Genomic DNA, 17794 nt, shown 5'->3' with positions numbered 1-17794 from the left:
GGCGGGAACAGTCCTCTTCCGGCAGACACTGGGAGGCACCTAAGGGGCGGTGGCATGGGGAAGAGTGTTTGTGTAACACTGCCCGCTGCGCGTAGGGGGTGGGATGGGGCGGGTGTCCGTGCAGGGGTTCTCAGGAGGGACGGATATAACTGTGACACTGCCGCGACGCTTTGAGGGGACTGTGTTGGTGTGGTACCGGTGCACGCTTAAAGGAGCAGGCGGAACCAGATAGCCATGGGCATGTGGGCATCCCTGGACCCGATGTGGGAGATCCCAGCCGAGAAGCGTATCTTTGGGGCGGTGCTCCTCTTCTCCTGGACCGTGTATCTCTGGGAGACCTTCCTAGCACAGCGTCAGGTGAGCCTAGACAGGGCCTATCTTACCCCGACACGCCGCCTGCTCTAGGTCAGTCCCAGTCTCGACCCCAAGTCCCTGAATGCTGCTGCCCCTAGTACCCAGTCTCGACCTGTGGGTCCCTACTGAGCTTCCAAACTTGGTCCGATGGTGGGATTGGCCTGGAGAGGACCTGATGCTCCAGGGACGTTTTCCGCAACGTGATCGTGGGACTCAGGCGGATTAGGGCCTGGCAAAAGGGAAAGCAGGGCTGCCGCCTCGTCAACCTTTAGCTTTTATGCCTGCCCCACAGCTTCCTTAAGATCCCCAGACTTCTCTTTTTTATCTTTGGCAGCGACCCATAAACCTTCAAAGGGTGATACATTTTACAATCAGCTTCCTCAAGACGTTTGTATAATCATGTTCAGCCATAGAATCTGGAAACCATTTTCTGAAAATAAAGATTTCATAAACCTTCCAAGAACCTGAACTCTTTTCCCTTAAAAAAAGGAGTATGTTGTTTTATTGCCCAGACAATATTTTCTTGTTTTCCTCAAATGCGTCTTCTTATTTTTGTTTAAACAATTAAAACAGTAAAGTAGAAAGGGAAAGTTACTCAGAATTTCCTGGAAATGAGCATAATTCACAGCTGGATGGATTAGAGAGCTGAGCTTTTAAATGAGATAGACTTTCAGTTTAATTGACTGCTTTATTGCCATCTCTCACTGCCGGTTTGCTTAACATTCTCTGTTGCTGAATTATGTCAGCTATGATGGTTAGAAAAACCTTTCTCTTTTTAACCACTGCAACACTTTTTCTTGAGCACTACCATCTTTTTCCTCTGAAAATTTCTTCTCATTTTACATTCCATGTGAATCTTTAAATATCAATTTATAATTTTTCTATGTCTGTCAATATTTGGGATCTTGATCTCTTTTTCTGTCCAGAATATTCAAAGAGGTGTTGAGATGAAAAAAGCATTAGTTTCTGTCACCTAATGTTCTCTGACCCAATAGCTCTTTGGGTAGCTTCATTAGTACAGAATCTTGTAAGCCTGGAGAAGATACATTGCATAAAGTAAACACACAGGCGAAGTATTGAACATTTCACTGTCTTACTTGAATAATAAATCTAGTTACAGTAACTACTTTTCTATAGTACCTTTACTCGTTATGCTTTAATGTAATGCCTCTTAGTGAGGGTTTGGTAAGATGCACACCAATAGAGAAGCCATTTGTCGCAAGACCATTTTAGAAGATGCTGTTCCCTTTTTCAGTGCCTGTTCCCTGTATTATGTCCCATGGGCTGAAATTGCCTTTCCAAATTTTATACAATGAAAAAGCTTGTCTTTCTTGAAGACCTAATATGTTTCTATCTGTTATTCCTCAAATATCTCTTAGTTTGGCTTCTAGAACCAAATGTAATCACTAGCCACAATATTTGTTAATACTCATGGTTAGCATATTTGCTTCCTTCTTTCATCCATGAATTTCATCCATGTTTTCTACATTATAGAATGTATGTTACACCTGAAATGAGTGGTGCCCTTTCCGATGTTACAATTTTGGTTTACATATGCAAACTGAAATGTGATGACGGCCCTGATTTTAATCTTACCTAGTCAGCTAGCCTCACATTCTCTGTTTTTTCACTTTCCTCATCAGTTGTTTTGATGGACAATGTGCTCGATCAGATGCAGCCTTTGTGTAGAAATAAAGTGAATTCAACAGGCTTAAGAGGCAAGTTAATGCTATAAGCCATCCAGTGTTTGACCCTAAGCGACTATTATAATAAATAATGAGTTGGTTTGACTATTTCATTAAAAGGTTTTCAAAATCTTTCAGAGACGAATATATAAAACAACGACTCATGTACCACATGAGTTGGGACAGATCATGGATTCAGAAACGTTTGAGAAGTCTCGACTCTATCAGCTGGATAAAAGTACCTTCAGCTTCTGGTCAGGACTCTACTCAGAGATTGAAGGCACTGTGAGTAATTTGTCTTGAAGAGACAATCTGTCCAATAGTTTAATACTTTGTATGTTTGTTTTCCTTTTTGTATTCTTGTGGTACAAAAGAGGATCTCGCATCTACAAATCCCAGAATGCTTTCCTGGCCTTTGTTGTTAATAGAATAGGTATGAGCAAAAGACTCAGACACATAACTGTTTAGTTATGATTTCGCTAACATGGAATCTAGTGAACAAAATAAACTAACAAACAAAACAGGAACAAACTCAAAACAGACTGACAGGTATCAGAGGGGAGGGATGTTGGGATAGGTGAAAGGGATGAAGAAATTAAGAAGAGAAATCACCTCATAGACACCGACAACCAGAGGGAAAGGGAGGGGGTGGAAAAGGGCAAAGTGGGGGTGAATGGTGATGGAAGGAGACGCGACTTGGGGTGGTGAACACACAATACACCATGCAGAGGACGCATTATAGAATTGTACCCCTAAAACCTATAGAGTTTTATTAACCAATGTCACTCCAATAAATTCAATAAAAAATTTTTAACTTTCTGGGGAAAAAATTATAAAATATGGCAACTGTCACCGAGGCTACTTGTGAAGAACCTTATGTTGTAGGTTATTCCTATAGCAGCCCCGACCTGTCTTCATGCCTCCACCCTAACTCTACAACCTGCCTTCGTTGCAACCACGCGAACTCCGAAGAGCCGTGTTGGTCATGTTTCTCTCCTGTGGGGTACAGTCCAAATGTCTTTGTATGGTTTATGAGGTGATTTTTGCTTACTTGAGCCTCACCTTTTCATTTCTTCCCCCAAATTCTTTCCCCTTCTTTTTTAAAAAATATTTTATTTATTTATCTTTAGAGGGGAAGGCAAGGAGAGAGGGAGAGAAATATCAATGTATGGTTGCTTTTCATGTGTCCCCTGCTGGGAACTGGCCTGACTGGCCTGACAGGCATGTTCCCTGACTGGGAATCGAACCGCGATCCTTTAGTTCACAGGCCTGCACTCAATCCCCTAGGCTACACCAGCCAGGGCTTCTTTCCCCTTCTTTATCGTGCTCATACCCAAGTTGGTTTCCTATGACTCTGAGTCTTTTTACATGCGTTTTTCTCTGTCAGGGGTGCCCTTTCTCTCCCTCTGCAGTGCCGCTCACTCGCTGGAGGCTGATTAATCCCTGCTGTTCCATTAGGGTCCAGCTGAGACAGATCTCTTCTAAGGAGCCACTGGGAACTTGCCCTGTCCCTCACGTCTGCGGAAAGTAGCCTCCTGTTAGTACTCCTGTCAGAGTACTTACCAGGTTGTATGGAATGTACCTGTTTAGTGGACAGGCTGGTTGTTCCTTAAAGAGAGGGTTCTTTAAAGTTTGCTCAGCATCTTATACTTAGTGCCTGGCTTATAATAAGCACATAATTCATATTTATTGAATGAAACAGTGAGTGACAGATCATTTTAACTTAGCAAAACAGGGCCAGTCTTAACCTCTGTGCTGAAAGAGAGGCTGTGTAGTGTAGGCTGGAGCACTGCTTCTCTGTTTTTCACGCTCCTCCCTGCCCCTAACCGGGTACCTTTTTAGACATTCTTTTTCCTAATTGTCCATCTGTGAAATTTTAATACCACAGATACCCTGTATTTCTGTTTCAGTGCCATATGTATATATATCTGTGCTTATAAAGTCAGTAAGATTTTTTCTACCCCAAAACCCATTTCTTGGTTTTCCAGCCCTGGGAGCAATTGAAAGTGCACGGTGTAGAAGTTGAGAGCAGACTCTGGCTTGGCTTTGAATCTTAGCTCTACCATACCGACTATGTGACTGCAAGCAAGTCACTCACTGTTTTTCTAGCTCAGTTTTCTCATCTGCTGAAACTGCATGGTAATATTAGTTCCTCATTCAGAGTAGTGTTGAAAGGATTAAATGAGTTAATATTTGTAAGATGCGCCATAAGCATTGGCTATTACTAGTTCCATCATTAGGATCATGCTTATTGGGGGGCGGGCAGGGTTGGGAATATAAGACAGAAACCTGTACTTGAACAAGAATTAAATAAAAATTATATTTACAAAAAAAAAAAGGATCATGCTTATTATCTGTTCCTCCAGGGCTCTTTTAGGGCCCCAGTACCACTAAGGGGAAGATTCCTGCATTTAAATTGGCGAGATCAGCTGTCAGTTAAAGAGAAGAAACTGACTGTTGGTAGCTCTGGTAAATGATGACAGAATTATTTATCCAGTCACAAAATCTGCTTTGACAGACGTGGATTAGTAAGACTAATGCAGCTAGAACCAGGTTATTAGAAACCCCTCCCATTTCCTCAATATGATGGAAAATGGCAAAACTTCTGGAACAGTTATGTCTTGGAATTAATAAATGATCTGAAAAATAAAATTGCAGTGGCTTTTGGGATCGACAGTGAATACTAGTTATTAGTCTTTTCAGTATTGACTTTTTAAGTTATATTTTTACTAGTCTAAGCCAAGTTTAGTTACTGAGATACTGAAGATTAGTGTTCAAACTTGGTGCCTTCCACCCTGGCCAAGTAGCCCAGTTGGTGGGAGCATTGTCCTGTACACCAAAAGTTGTAAGTTTGATTCCCAGTCAGGGCACATGCGTAGGTTGCGGGTTCAGTTCCCAGTGGGACAATGTGCTGGAGGCAACCAATTAGTGTTTCTCTCTTACATCAATTTTTTTCTCTCTCTCTCCCTTCTTCTCTCCCTCTAAAGCCAATAAAACATAGGATATTTTTTTCTCTTCCTTCTTCTCTCCTTCTAAAGCCAATAAGACATAGCTTTAAGAACAAAACAAGCCCTGGCTGGTGTAGCTCAGTGGATTGAGCGCGGGCCTGCGAACTAGATGATCGCGGTTCGATTCCCAGTCAGGGCACATGCCTGGGTTGCAGGCCAGTTCCCGGCAGGGGCCAGTTGCCAGCAAGGGACGTACGAGAAGCAACCATACATTGATGTTTCTCTTCCTGTCTCCTCCCCTTCCCCTCTAAAAGATAAATAAATAAAATATTTTTTAAAAAAAAGAACAAAACAAAACAAAACTTGATGCCTTCCAACCACTCCAGAAAAGCCAGCATTATTGAGGATTGTATTTGATTTGGTTAATTTATCTGAAGTATTTCTTCTGTTAGGGACAGTACCTGAGTAGGAAATCCGCCCTCAGAGAGGGATGGAAGTAGAGATGGGAAATTTAGACACTGTCACCTTCCCTTGCTGATGTTTGACTCTTTGAAGTTCTTTGACTTACGCCCACATGGCCACTATAAAAAGACAGGAAAAGTGTCTTCAGTCTCCTTGTTGTTAGTAAGACAGTTCCAGGAGAGATGGGCAGCAGCGTGGTTGTTACGGCGGCCCTGGGAGTGGCTCCGCCTGTCCTAGGGGAGGACGGACTGGGGGAGTGTGTGCGTGGAGCAGGAGCTTCGCGATCTGCTGTGGCTCCGACTAGAAGCAGCACTGATGGGCGAACCTGGGCACAGCAGCGGTCACCATTACAGCGGTTGTGCGAGTAGCGATTTTCACTTCATACACTGTTGCTGTTGTATTGTTTGATGTTCACAACAGTGCTCTGAGGTAGAAAGTATAGGCATTATCATTCCCTTTTTATGAGTAAGAAAGTGAAGCTCAGAGAAATTAAATGGCTGGTCCATTTATTAAAGACCAGGTGACTCTAGTAAAGGGGAGAACCGGGTTCCAGACTCCACTTTTCTGAATCTTTAAAATTACATTGAAGAAACCAGTCTTGAAACTCTAGGGCCTGCAGCATGAATGTACTAAACTTACCCTTGGGGAATTAGTAGCTGCATTGACCAACAGATGAGGAAGTGCTTTGTGTCACTTTGAAGTCCTTTCTGTTTGAAACAAGTTCACTGATGCCTGTGTCGAGTTGATTAAAATCAATAGGCTTATACGCTTTGGTCACGAAAAACAAGTACAAAGATTAACGTAGACTTTTTATTTTTTGTCTTGGTCCTTTCTACCTGGGGGAACATAAGCAGAGTGTGTGACCACAGGTGCCACTGTTCACAAAGATGTGACAGCACCCAGAGAGGTGGCCTCTCTGAGACCGACTTCTCTGACGTCCCATAGATGTCCTCTCAGGAAATGGAATGGCTGGGGAGGAGAGTGGGGCAGAGCAGAAGAGTCCAAATTGTTTCTCCTTTCATTTCTGTATGGTTCTGGGTGAGTAGTTTAGCATCTTTGAGCCTCACTTTTCTCCTCTTTATGATGAAAAGTATGTAGATATTAAACCAGATCTCATATGGTTATGGCAATGACTAAGTAACATAATGTAAATGAACACCTACTACTGTGCTTAATACACCAATTACCATATTGCCTAAAGAGAGCAGTATGGTCTCTTTAGGCAAATTAACATTTCTGAGTTTCAGTTGCCTCATCTATAAAATAGAGATGACTATGCTCTTGCCCTGCCTGCTTTTCAAGACTTCAGTGACATAATGTATATAAAAGCACTGGACTTATTTTTGCTGCGATCATCAGTTCTTTTTGTAGGACATCCCCAGGAGCATGCTCAGTGAGATGGTCAGTATAGAGGAAGTTTACTGTTCACTGTGCTCTGGTTTTCATCCCCCAGAGCGTACTACACAGGTCACAACAGCTGTATCCAAATGCATTCGTAGATGCTTTCGTAGTTTATATGAAGCTGCCCTTGATACATACTTAAAAGCTGGAATTTTAATATTTCTTCACTAAAGGCATTATAAACCCTTAATCCTATATTATTAGTATTGAGAAGAGGCTGAAACAGATGCCATCCCAAGTTGATTAGTGCAACAAGTAGAGCATATACCATGCACTGATGCCAGAATGTGTCTTTTGGGAAAACGGTATACGCCCATAATTGAGTTAATTGTAGTAACGTGGAAATAGTTGGACCTAGAGCTAAGGAAGCCTTTGAAAGCATTTTATTAAAACAGTGATTTTCAAATTTTGGTATATATCAGATTTTTCTGGAGATTGCTAGGGTCATTTCTAGTTTCTGATTCAGTGGTTATGGGGTGAAGAACTTGCATTTCTAACACACTCCTGGGTGATGCTGATGCTGCTTTCGAGAGACCTTAGTTGAGAGCCATGCTGTTAAGCCAACCCAGCTTACTGGTAAAGAGCTAAAAAGAGAGACACTTCTGGCCAAGATGGAGGTGTAGGTGGAAACACTGTGCCTCCCCCCACAACCAAGTTTAAAGACAACAAACTTTTAGTAACAAAAACGCAGCCAAAACACAGAAAATTGAACTGTATGGGAGTCCGACAACAACGAACCATTCAGCCAGACTGGTAAGAGGGGCGGAGCCCGCAGTGGAGCGGGATCAGGCAGGAAAGATCGGGGAACCGACCCAGGAGTGCAAGCAGCAGTTGGTGGATCTCAGGCGTGGGGTGGCAATGGACGGACCCAGTGAGGGCACAAGGCGGCTGGCTGACCATGGTCACACATTCGTGCGCAGATAAACCAAGTGAAGGAGTGAACAGTGAGACAGACCTCTCAGGCTAGGGCTCCAATGACGGGAATTAGAGCCTGAAAGCACTGACTGGAAAGACTTTTGGGGTCGAGGTGCCGGGAGAGTTTGCTGGAGAGACTCACAGGGTCCTGGAGGGTACACAAGCCCACACACCCAGGAACCAGCACCAGAAAAGCCCAATTTGCTTGTGGGAAGCGGCAGGGGGGACAGAAACCCGAGAGAGAGAGAGGAACAAACGCCATTGCCCCTCTCTGACCCTGTCCCCACATTCAGCATCACAACCCAGTGACCTGAGTGGCCCCATCCTGGTGAACACTTGGGGCTCCGCCCCACATACGTAACAGGTGCAAACAGATCAAAACATTATGACTCAAGAACAGCTCAAAGCCCCAGAGCCAATAATTCTAAGTGACCAAGAGATAGCCAACCTATCAGATGCACAGTTCAAAATACTGGTGATCAGGATGCTCACAGAATTGTTTGATTTTAGTCACAAATTAAAGGAACAAAGGAAGGCTAAACTAAGTGAAAGGAAGGGAAATGCACAGGAAACCAATAGTAATGGAAAGGAAACTGGGACTCAAATCAAGGGAGTGGACCACAAGGAAGAAAGAAATGACCAAACAGAAAAGAATGAAGAAACAAGAATTTTTTTAAAAATGAGGAGAGGCTTAGGAACCTCCAGGACATCTTTAAAAGTTCCAACATCCGGATTATAGGGGTACCAGAAGGGGAAGAAGAACAGCCACGAGTAGAAAACTTATTTGAACAAATAATAAAGGAGAACTTTCCCAATCTGGCAAAGGAAATAGACTTCCAGGAAGTCCAGGAAGCTCAAAGAGTGCCAAAGAAGTTGGACCCAAGAAGGAACACACCAAGGCACATCATAATCACATTAGCCAAGATTAAAATGAAGGAGAGAATCCTAGAAGCAGCAAGAGATAAGGGGACAGTCACCTACAAAGGAGTTCGCATCAGACTATCAGCGGATTTCTCCAAAGAGACCTTACAGGCAAGAAGGAGCTGGAAAGAAGTATTCCAAGTCATGAAAGGCAAGGACCTACATCCAAGATTGCTCTATCCAGCAAAGCTTTTATTTAGAATGGAAGGGCAGATAAAGTGCTTCTCAGATAAGGTCAAGTTAAAGGAGTTCATCATCAGCAAACCCTTATATGAAATGTTAAAGGGACTTATCTAAGAAAAAGAAGCTAAAAAATATTAAGAGTGAAAGTACAGCAAACACAATTATTAACAACCACACCTAAAACAAAAGCAAACTAAGGGGACAGCTAGATTAGGAGCGAAACCATAGAAATGGAGATCACATGGAGGGTTAGCAACAGGGGAGTGGGAGGAGGAGAAGGGGGGAGAAGGTACTAGAGAATAAGTAGCATAGACAGTAGGTAGAAAATAGACAGGAGGGAGGGCAAGAATAGTAGGGGAAATATAGAATCTAAAGAACTTGTGACACATGGACATAAAAGGGGGGGAATGGTGTGGGAGGGGGTGTGCAGGGTGGAGGGGAATGAAGGGGGGAATTGGGACAAGTGTAATGGCATAATCAATAAAATATATTTAAAACACAAACAACAAAAAAGACAGCTGAAAAGATGAACAGCACCAAGTGTGAGTGAGGTTGTGGAGAAACAGGAACATTCAGATACAGCTGATGGGAGTGTAATTTGGTATAAATACTTTAGAGAACAAGCTGATAACACTGAATAAAGTTAAAATGCACCAAGGATAAATCTAAAAAATGTAGAGTGTAAAAAGCAAGTTGTACCATATCAAATCATTTATACACATTCTTAAAAAGCATGTATAGACGAACTACTGTATTATTTACAGATTCATATATAAAAGTGCAGAGTAGATTGGGGCGATTACCCATGAGCTACATTATGGTGCCCCAGACCCTCAGAGCACGAGACGCCGCCGTGTCTGCACTGGTGGGAGAGTGGGCGTCTGCCCAAGGAGTGAGGTCACTGTGTTCCTGAGGCTCCATGGAGAGGAACAATAAATGTTTCCTCAACATGGATTCTCAAATTTTAAGAGCTGCTGCTTCATTTGAATNGATAAATCTAAAAAATGTAGAGTGTAAAAAGCAAGTTGTACCATATCAAATCATTTATACACATTCTTAAAAAGCATGTATAGACGAACTACTGTATTATTTACGGATTCATATATAAAAGTGCAGAGTAGATTGGGGGGGGGTTACCCATGAGCTACATTATGGTGCCCCAGACCCTCAGAGCACGAGACGCCGCAGTGTCTGCACTGGTGGGAGAGTGGGCGTTTGCCCAAGGAGTGAGGTCACTGTGTTCCTGAGGCTCCATGGAGAGGAACAATAAATGATTCCTCTTAACAAAATGAGTCCCACAAACTTAGTATCTGTTGTGAGATATCATGTTTCCTCAACGTGGATTCTCAAATTTTAAGAGCTGCTGCTTCATTTGAATGTCCAGGTGATTTGGCAAATGCCTTTCCTCACTGTATCTGTCCAAGACAAAGGGTGCGCTGAGAAGGGGGCCCGCTTCTCTGACAGCCTGACTCCTGCCTCAGGAGTCACCTTCTCTGGACCTGAAGAAGGCGCAGACGGCCCGTTCTGCCCCAGTTCGTTACGTGGCCACAACCCTCACTCACACCAGTACTTTGTCCTGGCTGAAAGGTTATTTCCTGTTAAGGAGAAGCCGGTTATGGAGGCATAAAGCTTGGTTCGGATTCCATTTCTGTCACTCATGAACTGTGGGAGTTTGGACAAGTTTTTTGGCCTTTCTAAGCTTGTTTCCTGGCTGTGGTCCGGCGGTGTCAGGGGGAGTCTGTCTGCACTCAGGCTGCAGAGTCTTCAGCAGGCGTGATCGGACAGGGGGCCTGGGCCCTGTCTCTTGGTGGAGTGGAAAATTTGAGCCATTGCAGCCAAATCCTTATAGAAGGCAGCTTGCCGATTTTTTTTTAATCCCTTGTTGCCATCTTTTGGCAAAAGCTGTTTTAAAATAGCTCTATAGAGAGATATAATTTATATATTGTGCAGTTCATCCATATAAAATGTACAGGCAAAAACCTTTTAACAGTCTAAATTTAGTATCTCAATTGGTTTGTATTCATTGAAATGCATATTTTACCCTCAGTGAGATGGGTCCTTTTTTGTTTATAACATGATAGTTTCTGGTACTGCTCAAATGTGAGCAAAGTATGCTTTGTTTTATAGCTTATTCTTCTCTTTGGAGGAATCCCTTATCTCTGGAGACTTTCTGGACGGTTCTGTGGCAGTGCTGGCTTTGGACCAGAGTACGAGGTATGTACACCCTCTTCTTAACTTCCTTGCCTCTAAAGTGATAGCTGACCTTTGTGCGCCCATTTCGTTTGTGGGCCAGTTATCTCCCTCCCAGACACGAGGGAACCGGGCACGGTGGTCTCTTGTGAGGCAGCTGCTTCTCTGAACAACTCTATGCAACGGTGGGGAAGCATGCGTGTTGTTGAGCCCACACTAAGCAGGTTCTCTGTGCCACACAACTGAGCAGATGCTTCACACAAAGACGGAGTGTGTATCTCCTGCAGTCTCCATTGAGCTGCGTGGCCTGGCCACCTGCCCTTCCAGGAACTTGAGTTTAAGGCAAAGCCTTGAACCTGAGACTTCCCACCCATAATGGGTGTTGGGACATTGCTTCCTGACTTTTCCTCAGATATTGTCAAGTCTTTTCCCCCTTCCTGATTTCTTTTTGAAATGCTGGATCTCTTTTGCATATATAGGTACCTTGTGCTTTAATTCAGCTCATCTGATGTCCCTTTTCTGTTTGCGTTTTTCTAAAGTGGCCGAATTCTTCTATGACCCCTTTTCCTGTGACATCTCTCTGTCTTCACAGACTCCTTCTCCTGACCTGTTACATGTGGTATTTCGGTTTACTTACATAATCTCTGTAGTGTTTCAAAAAGGATTTAAGGTGGTTTTATGCAATGTCAACTGTCTCCCTTTTCTGTTCTCACCCTACACGTCCCTTTGTCAGAGAGGCTTTCCCTGACTAGAAGTCACCGATGCTCTTTGGTGAGGCATGTCTCATTTTGTTTTCTTCATAAAGGCACTTACCACTGTCTGCAGCTGTCTTGTTTGTTTTCTTTTTGTCTCCCTGACAGGAATTTTAAGCTCCAAGGGACAGACACCTTTTATATACATGTCCTTCACTGCTTTGTCACTAGTGCTAGGACAGTGCCAGTCCCGGAGTAGGTACTCCGTAAATATTTGTTGAATGAATGAACATAATTTATATACATATGTGCATTAAAAATATTTCTTCCCTGAATGAGACATACTTTATATAGTGTTCTGAGATGATATTTTTGCATTTAACAATGATTAGAGATTTATTCCTGTCTGTATAGATAAGTCTTTGTTTGCTTTACTGTCCACATAGTGTTGGCTGTACTTTCTTGCTCAGTGCTGGTGTACACAAATGTTAGTTAAATAACATCAGTCCCTTAGCCACGTGGTTCGTATTTCAATCACCGTAGTATATTATGTGAGTAATTGCATAAAGTACAAACTCCCCTGCTAGCTCTTTGGTCCACAGATCACTTGCAAATAACAGATGCTCAGAATCATCAGTGACCAATCACCTCGCTTTTTTCAAAGTATGTCAGCTAGTCATCAACCTGTTAGTCAATTATGCAGTGTGTGTGTTCTGTGGCTTCCTGGTCTCCCAGCTATATATCCACATGACATTTCATTTAAAAAATGGGTAAATGAAAGGGTAAATTGGCTAACAAAGATGAAAGGTTAACTAAGAAATGAAAAATGGTTACACTGAAGTAAAATTCAATTCCAGCGTTGGTGAAGGTATAGATGAAGTAGCTGCCCCTGGGAAGGCTGCCCCTGCTGCCCCGAGAGAGGTTAGACGTGCTGCCAGAGGAAGCCAGTGAAGGTGACATGGGTGTGAATGAGGAGGGCAGTTTTGACGAAAGGATGAAGGTGCCCCGGAGGTGGCGTACTGCCAGAAACTCTCACGTTTGAGGACCTCAGAGACGTTTTATGACATTGAAAGCTCAGAGGGTGAAATGTTCAAAACTGATGTAAACTTTGAGAAGGCGAGCATTGTCCAAGCCGCTTAAAGAAATAAACACTGATTCTTGCTAAATGAGTGTTAATTTTTCCATATCCTTACGTATTTAGAACGGACAGTAGGAGATTGCCAAAATTTTAATGATCACTTAATCATTTTTATATTAATTATTAAGATATGCTGATAAACCAGGGAGAATGGGGGACGTTTCAGAAGACGATAGATGAGCAAGACGATAGATGGATTTTCAAATCTTCAAATCATAACTGTCTGTATGACTTAAGGTAACTTTTATACAGTTCCTGTGTGATAAAAGAGGACTTAATTTAGTACCTCCTTCTCTAGCAAGTAAACGTTGAGGGTATAGATGATGTTTCAGACCTTGTATTACCCAAAGAAACAAGCGTATTGCTTGAGATCTAGTAAGTACTCAGCAAGTACTCAGAGATTTGTTCCCCAGTAATTCATTTTAAGAGTGAATTAATATTACACTATAAAAACTGCTGAATCTTTTCCTCCTTGTGTTTAGATCACTCAGTCCTTGGTGTTTCTGCTGATGGCTACACTCTTCAGTGCATTGACTGGTTTGCCATGGAGTCTTTATAACACTTTTGTGATAGAAGAAAAACATGGTTTCAATCAGCAGGTTGGTGGAGAATGCAAATGTTCTCTTTTAAATGTGAAGACCTTTTGTGCTCTTGTCTTCTGCTAGTAATAGTTGAAACATAATTTGCTGTTTTAGAGCGTGAGTTAAATGAGAAAAACAGAACTGCATACAGTAAAGAGCGTAGTTTAAGTTCTTGCCATAAACTGTTCTACCACTAATGTCTAGTGCTTTTCAGCTAATAACACTTAAATGTTTATTTTAAATTGTAAAATGCAAGACATTTATTGTCTTAGGTTGCCTAGCGTCATGTAATATAATCTCACTGCCTTTTAATTTTTTAAATTGCTTTAGTAATGTATCTTTTTATATTCATTTAAAAAGCAGTTTCTCAGTATCTTGTGATGCTGTTTTCTTTTTTCAGACTTTGGGATTCTTCATAAAAGATGCAATCAAAAAATTTATTGTAACTCAGTGCATTTTATTGCCTGTGTCTTCACTTCTGCTTTACATTATCAAAATTGGGGGTGACTATTTTTTTATTTATGCCTGGCTGTTCACGTTAGTTGTTTCTCTGGTGAGTAAAATTTCTATTTCATTTTCTTTTACAAAGTTCCTTGGTGTGACAAATATGGTTTAGACTTCATTGGCACCTAAGTAGTTCTTAAGAAGCAGATGCAGTATAAATAGGTGCTCATAAATTCCCCTCTTGGTTTCTGTTTTTGGTTATTAAAATAGAATTGACTCTGACAGATTTTTCTCCTTCTGTTGACTATTACAGATCCTAGAGGCTAGTTGTTACTTGTAATGATCCAGTTGTCAGGCGGTTTGGGGCTATGCATTGATGGGTTGCCACCAGAACGGATGACATGGTCTGATAATGTAATGACTCCTGACTGAACTCCATTGCCTAAAAATCACGGCTGTTGTGAGGAGAAGAGATTGAAGAGGGACAAGAAGAAACTTAGCTTGCTCTCTTTGCCCTTCTTCCTCCTAACTCCTGACTCCCTTTTCCCTCTCTCCCTTGTCCCTCCTCTGCTCCTTCTTCTCTTTCCCTTTCCCCTTCCTCCTACCTTCATTCCTCCCCCCACTGTCGCTGCTCCTCGTCTCTCTTCCTTCACCCTCCCTTTTTTTTCATTCCCCCTTCATTTGCCCACCGTCACATTTTCTTTTCCACTTCTCCTTCCCATATTCTAAACTGCCTCACAACACAATCACAATTGTCTGTTGACAGCCCCTAGACAATACCACCTATCATCTCTTGACTCCATTGATGAGGAGGTTTATCTTAGCCTGAACTACTGTGGCGCTCATTGTTTCACTTCCCACTGGTGGGATCAAGATCAGAAAATGGGCACTGGTTTGACTTACAAGTATCTGTTGTATGGCAAACTGAAGTGAGAGGAAAAGAGCAGAGGAAATGCTTCCAAAATGCTTAGGAAGTGCTGTTTCAACCAAAGTGCACAGTTGTGACCTGCAGGGTATTAATTTTGCAGACCAACCAAATAACAGACAGCACACAGTGAAGTTCTAGTAATTATTTTTTAGCAAAGACTTCAGGTCTATCACGGTTACTTTGAAAGGCAGAATTCCAAGTTGTTGTGGGCTTATGAAGTGTCAGAAATCCCCAGGGTAGTTTTGAATGGACCATTTGACTTTTCGGTTATTACCACCTAGAGACTACTCATTTTGATTTGATTCATCAAACACGTAATATCTGGTAAGATATGGGGCTGGGGATATCAGAGCAAGTAAGATAAGGTCGCTGTTCTCAAGGCTAGGATCACATAGCTGTTTTGATGTCATTGAATTTGTATAATGAGCAGTTTCTCTTTAAGAACATATTTATAGGTTGTTCTGACATTTACTTTTCAGGTGCTTGTCACAATCTATGCTGATTATATTGCCCCTTTATTTGACAAATTCACACCTCTACCTGAGGGAAAGCTTAAACAAGAAATTGAAGTAATGGCAAAGAGTATTGACTTTCCTTTGACTAAGGTGTATGTTGTTGAAGGTAAGGCTACTGGGGGTAAGAAGATTTCATTTGACTGGTTTGTTTTGTTTGAGTACTTTATTCTTAAAACTCTAATAAATGAACAAATCAGTGTTTTTTAAATTGTTATCTAAAGGTTAGGATTTTACATTTTGGCTTTTTAAGATTGATAGGAATAGATGACATAGTTCAGGGACATGTCATCAAACCGGTGGCCTGATACCAAATCCTGCTCTTGTCCGAAGCTGTGTTTGGTTGACTCTTCAGTACTGTTTTTAATTTTGGGCCAAGGCCTTTATTGGCCTTGTTATAGGCTCCCTGTTATATCATGTGTATTAGACTGATTTGTGTACTTCTGTTACCTGCCTGGCTCCTAGTAATTAACTTGGACTCTTGCATAGTCAGATTCCATTTAGCACTAGTTTGGGGGCTCCTAAACAAAATCATTATTATTGGCTCTGTCTCCTTCAACAAAACTTCAGTGTTCTGGAGGATTCTGATTACCCCTGCAGATTACCAAAACTGGACTACCATTGGATAGAAGTAAACTGTCTTATTAGCTTATGTAAGACTACTAAGGTCTCAGGGAAGCTTACAGAGATGTACAGTAACACTGCTGTGTGGTACCATGGCTTTCAGAATCTATAAACTAAAGTCCGTGTAAGTGAACGAGACCAATCCTTCTGCTGCTGCTTACCAGCTGTGGAATCCTGGACGAGTCCCTTCATCCCTCTAGGTTTCGGTTTTGCTTCCTCTAAACTGTGGTTTTGACAAACATTTTCTGTAAAGGCCTTGATAGTAAAAGCATAGGCTTTGCAGGCCACAGGTTCCCAGTCACAGCTGTTTAACTCTGTCACCTAGTACAAAAGCAGTCACAGGTAGTACATAAACACATGAGCATGGCTGTGTTCTAATAAAAGTTTATTCATAAAAATAAATGGCAGATTGAATTGGGCCTGCAAGCCGTTGTTTGCCCATCCTCCTCTAAACTAAAAAACCACCAATTGGATGAAGGAGGAGAAGCTGAAACGTGTGTAATTGTGGGGCCAAGGGAGAACAGAGACAGCCATAACTGGAAAGAGTGAATTAGCAGTAACTAGGAGTGTATAGAAATCTTAGACTTTGGTTAGCTTCAGAGGTTACACAGCCAAATTAAAGGTACAGTTGGAACATTTTTGTGGGGAAATGTTAGGAGGATAAGCTAATTCATATTACTTTAGCCTCTGATATCACTGCTCTTTTATTTAATATTCAGCTAGTAGCACACTAATCAGTACAGCAGTTTCTGAGGGTCTTTTACTGAAGAGGCAAACTAATTTGCTGATCATGTAAATTATAATCAGGTAACATGAAATGACAGTTAATAATAACAGAGGTATTTGATAGCTGTGTGATATATACCACATCAGTCCTATGTGGTTTCAGATGAAGTAGTCAGGGTTATAATATAAGCTAGGACCTTACAGAAAATCAAGATTTGAGTAGGTGGAGGGGTAGAATTTCAGAGGTCAGGTTGTGGGATCAGTAGTCTTGGGTTTGAATCCTTGCTCTATCACAGTTACCTTGTGGATTTGAGCAACTTAACTTTACTAAACAGAAGTTTACTCTGTTAACTTACACTGGTAATGAAGCATACACTGGTAATGTATGCATTTATTGTTAATAATGTTAACATCCCTCAAAAATATTTTGAATGAATGAATGTTCTTACTAACGATAACAACACACATTACAGATTTGTAAATTAATAGGAATGTTGTAGTAAGGAGCCAAGATTCCTGCTGCCAGAAAAGATCAGATAGCAAGTGCTGTGCGGAGAGTTAAAGGAGTGTGAAGAATGACTGAGTAGATACTTTAGACTGGGTCATCAGGCAGGACGTCTCTGAGCAAGTGAATTTAAGCTAAGACCTGAAGGAAGGAGCCATGCCTGCTGACATCAATAAAAAGACCTTCTAGAGCTTTGAGTCTTCAGGAAACAGAAAGAAGTCCAGTGTAGCTGCCATATTACAGTAGTGTTAGGACGTGAAGTCTGAGACAGGCAAGAGTCAGACCACAAAGACTTTTGTAACTCAGGGGGAGGGGCTTGGATTTTAAGTTCAAGTGAAAAGCCATTAAAGGTTTTTTAAAGATTTTATTTATTTATTTTCAGATGGAGGGGAAGGGAGGAAGAAAGGGAGAGAAAAATCAGTGTGTGGTTGCCTCTCATGCGCCCTCTACTGGGGACTTGGCCCTCAACCCAGGCATGTGCCCTGACTGGGAATTGAACCAGCGACCCTTCTGTGTCAGGCCGGCTCTCCACTTAGCCACACCAGCCAGGGTGCCATTGAAAATTTTAAGCAGGAAAGTAATATT

At 41.9% G+C, this 17794-nt stretch overlaps 1 protein-coding gene across 2 annotated transcripts in view; it reads left to right on the top strand.

The window, feature by feature from the left end:
• Window positions 1–97: 97 nt before the first annotated feature.
• The window catches only part of ZMPSTE24 (zinc metallopeptidase STE24), a 42298-nt gene continuing 24601 nt past the window's right edge, over window positions 98–17794 (top strand). Inside the window, exons 1-6 of one of the 2 annotated variants that reach the window (XM_037032571.1) lie at window positions 98–357; window positions 2178–2324; window positions 10997–11083; window positions 13372–13488; window positions 13871–14023; window positions 15322–15463. In XM_037032571.1, coding sequence (XP_036888466.1) covers window positions 235–357; window positions 2178–2324; window positions 10997–11083; window positions 13372–13488; window positions 13871–14023; window positions 15322–15463 — 769 coding nt within the window. In that variant the 5' untranslated portion in view covers window positions 98–234. Of the gene's footprint in view, window positions 358–382; window positions 406–2177; window positions 2325–10996; window positions 11084–13371; window positions 13489–13870; window positions 14024–15321; window positions 15464–17794 lie in introns of those variants that run through there. The other variant, XM_037032573.1, reaches the window with a different exon arrangement.

Source organism: Sturnira hondurensis, unplaced genomic scaffold (assembly GCF_014824575.4).
Source record: "Sturnira hondurensis isolate 20B ecotype Veracruz unplaced genomic scaffold, ASM1482457v3 Scaffold0021490, whole genome shotgun sequence".
NCBI lineage: Eukaryota > Metazoa > Chordata > Mammalia > Chiroptera > Phyllostomidae > Sturnira > Sturnira hondurensis.
This window is presented reverse-complemented; position numbering and strand designations above follow the sequence as displayed.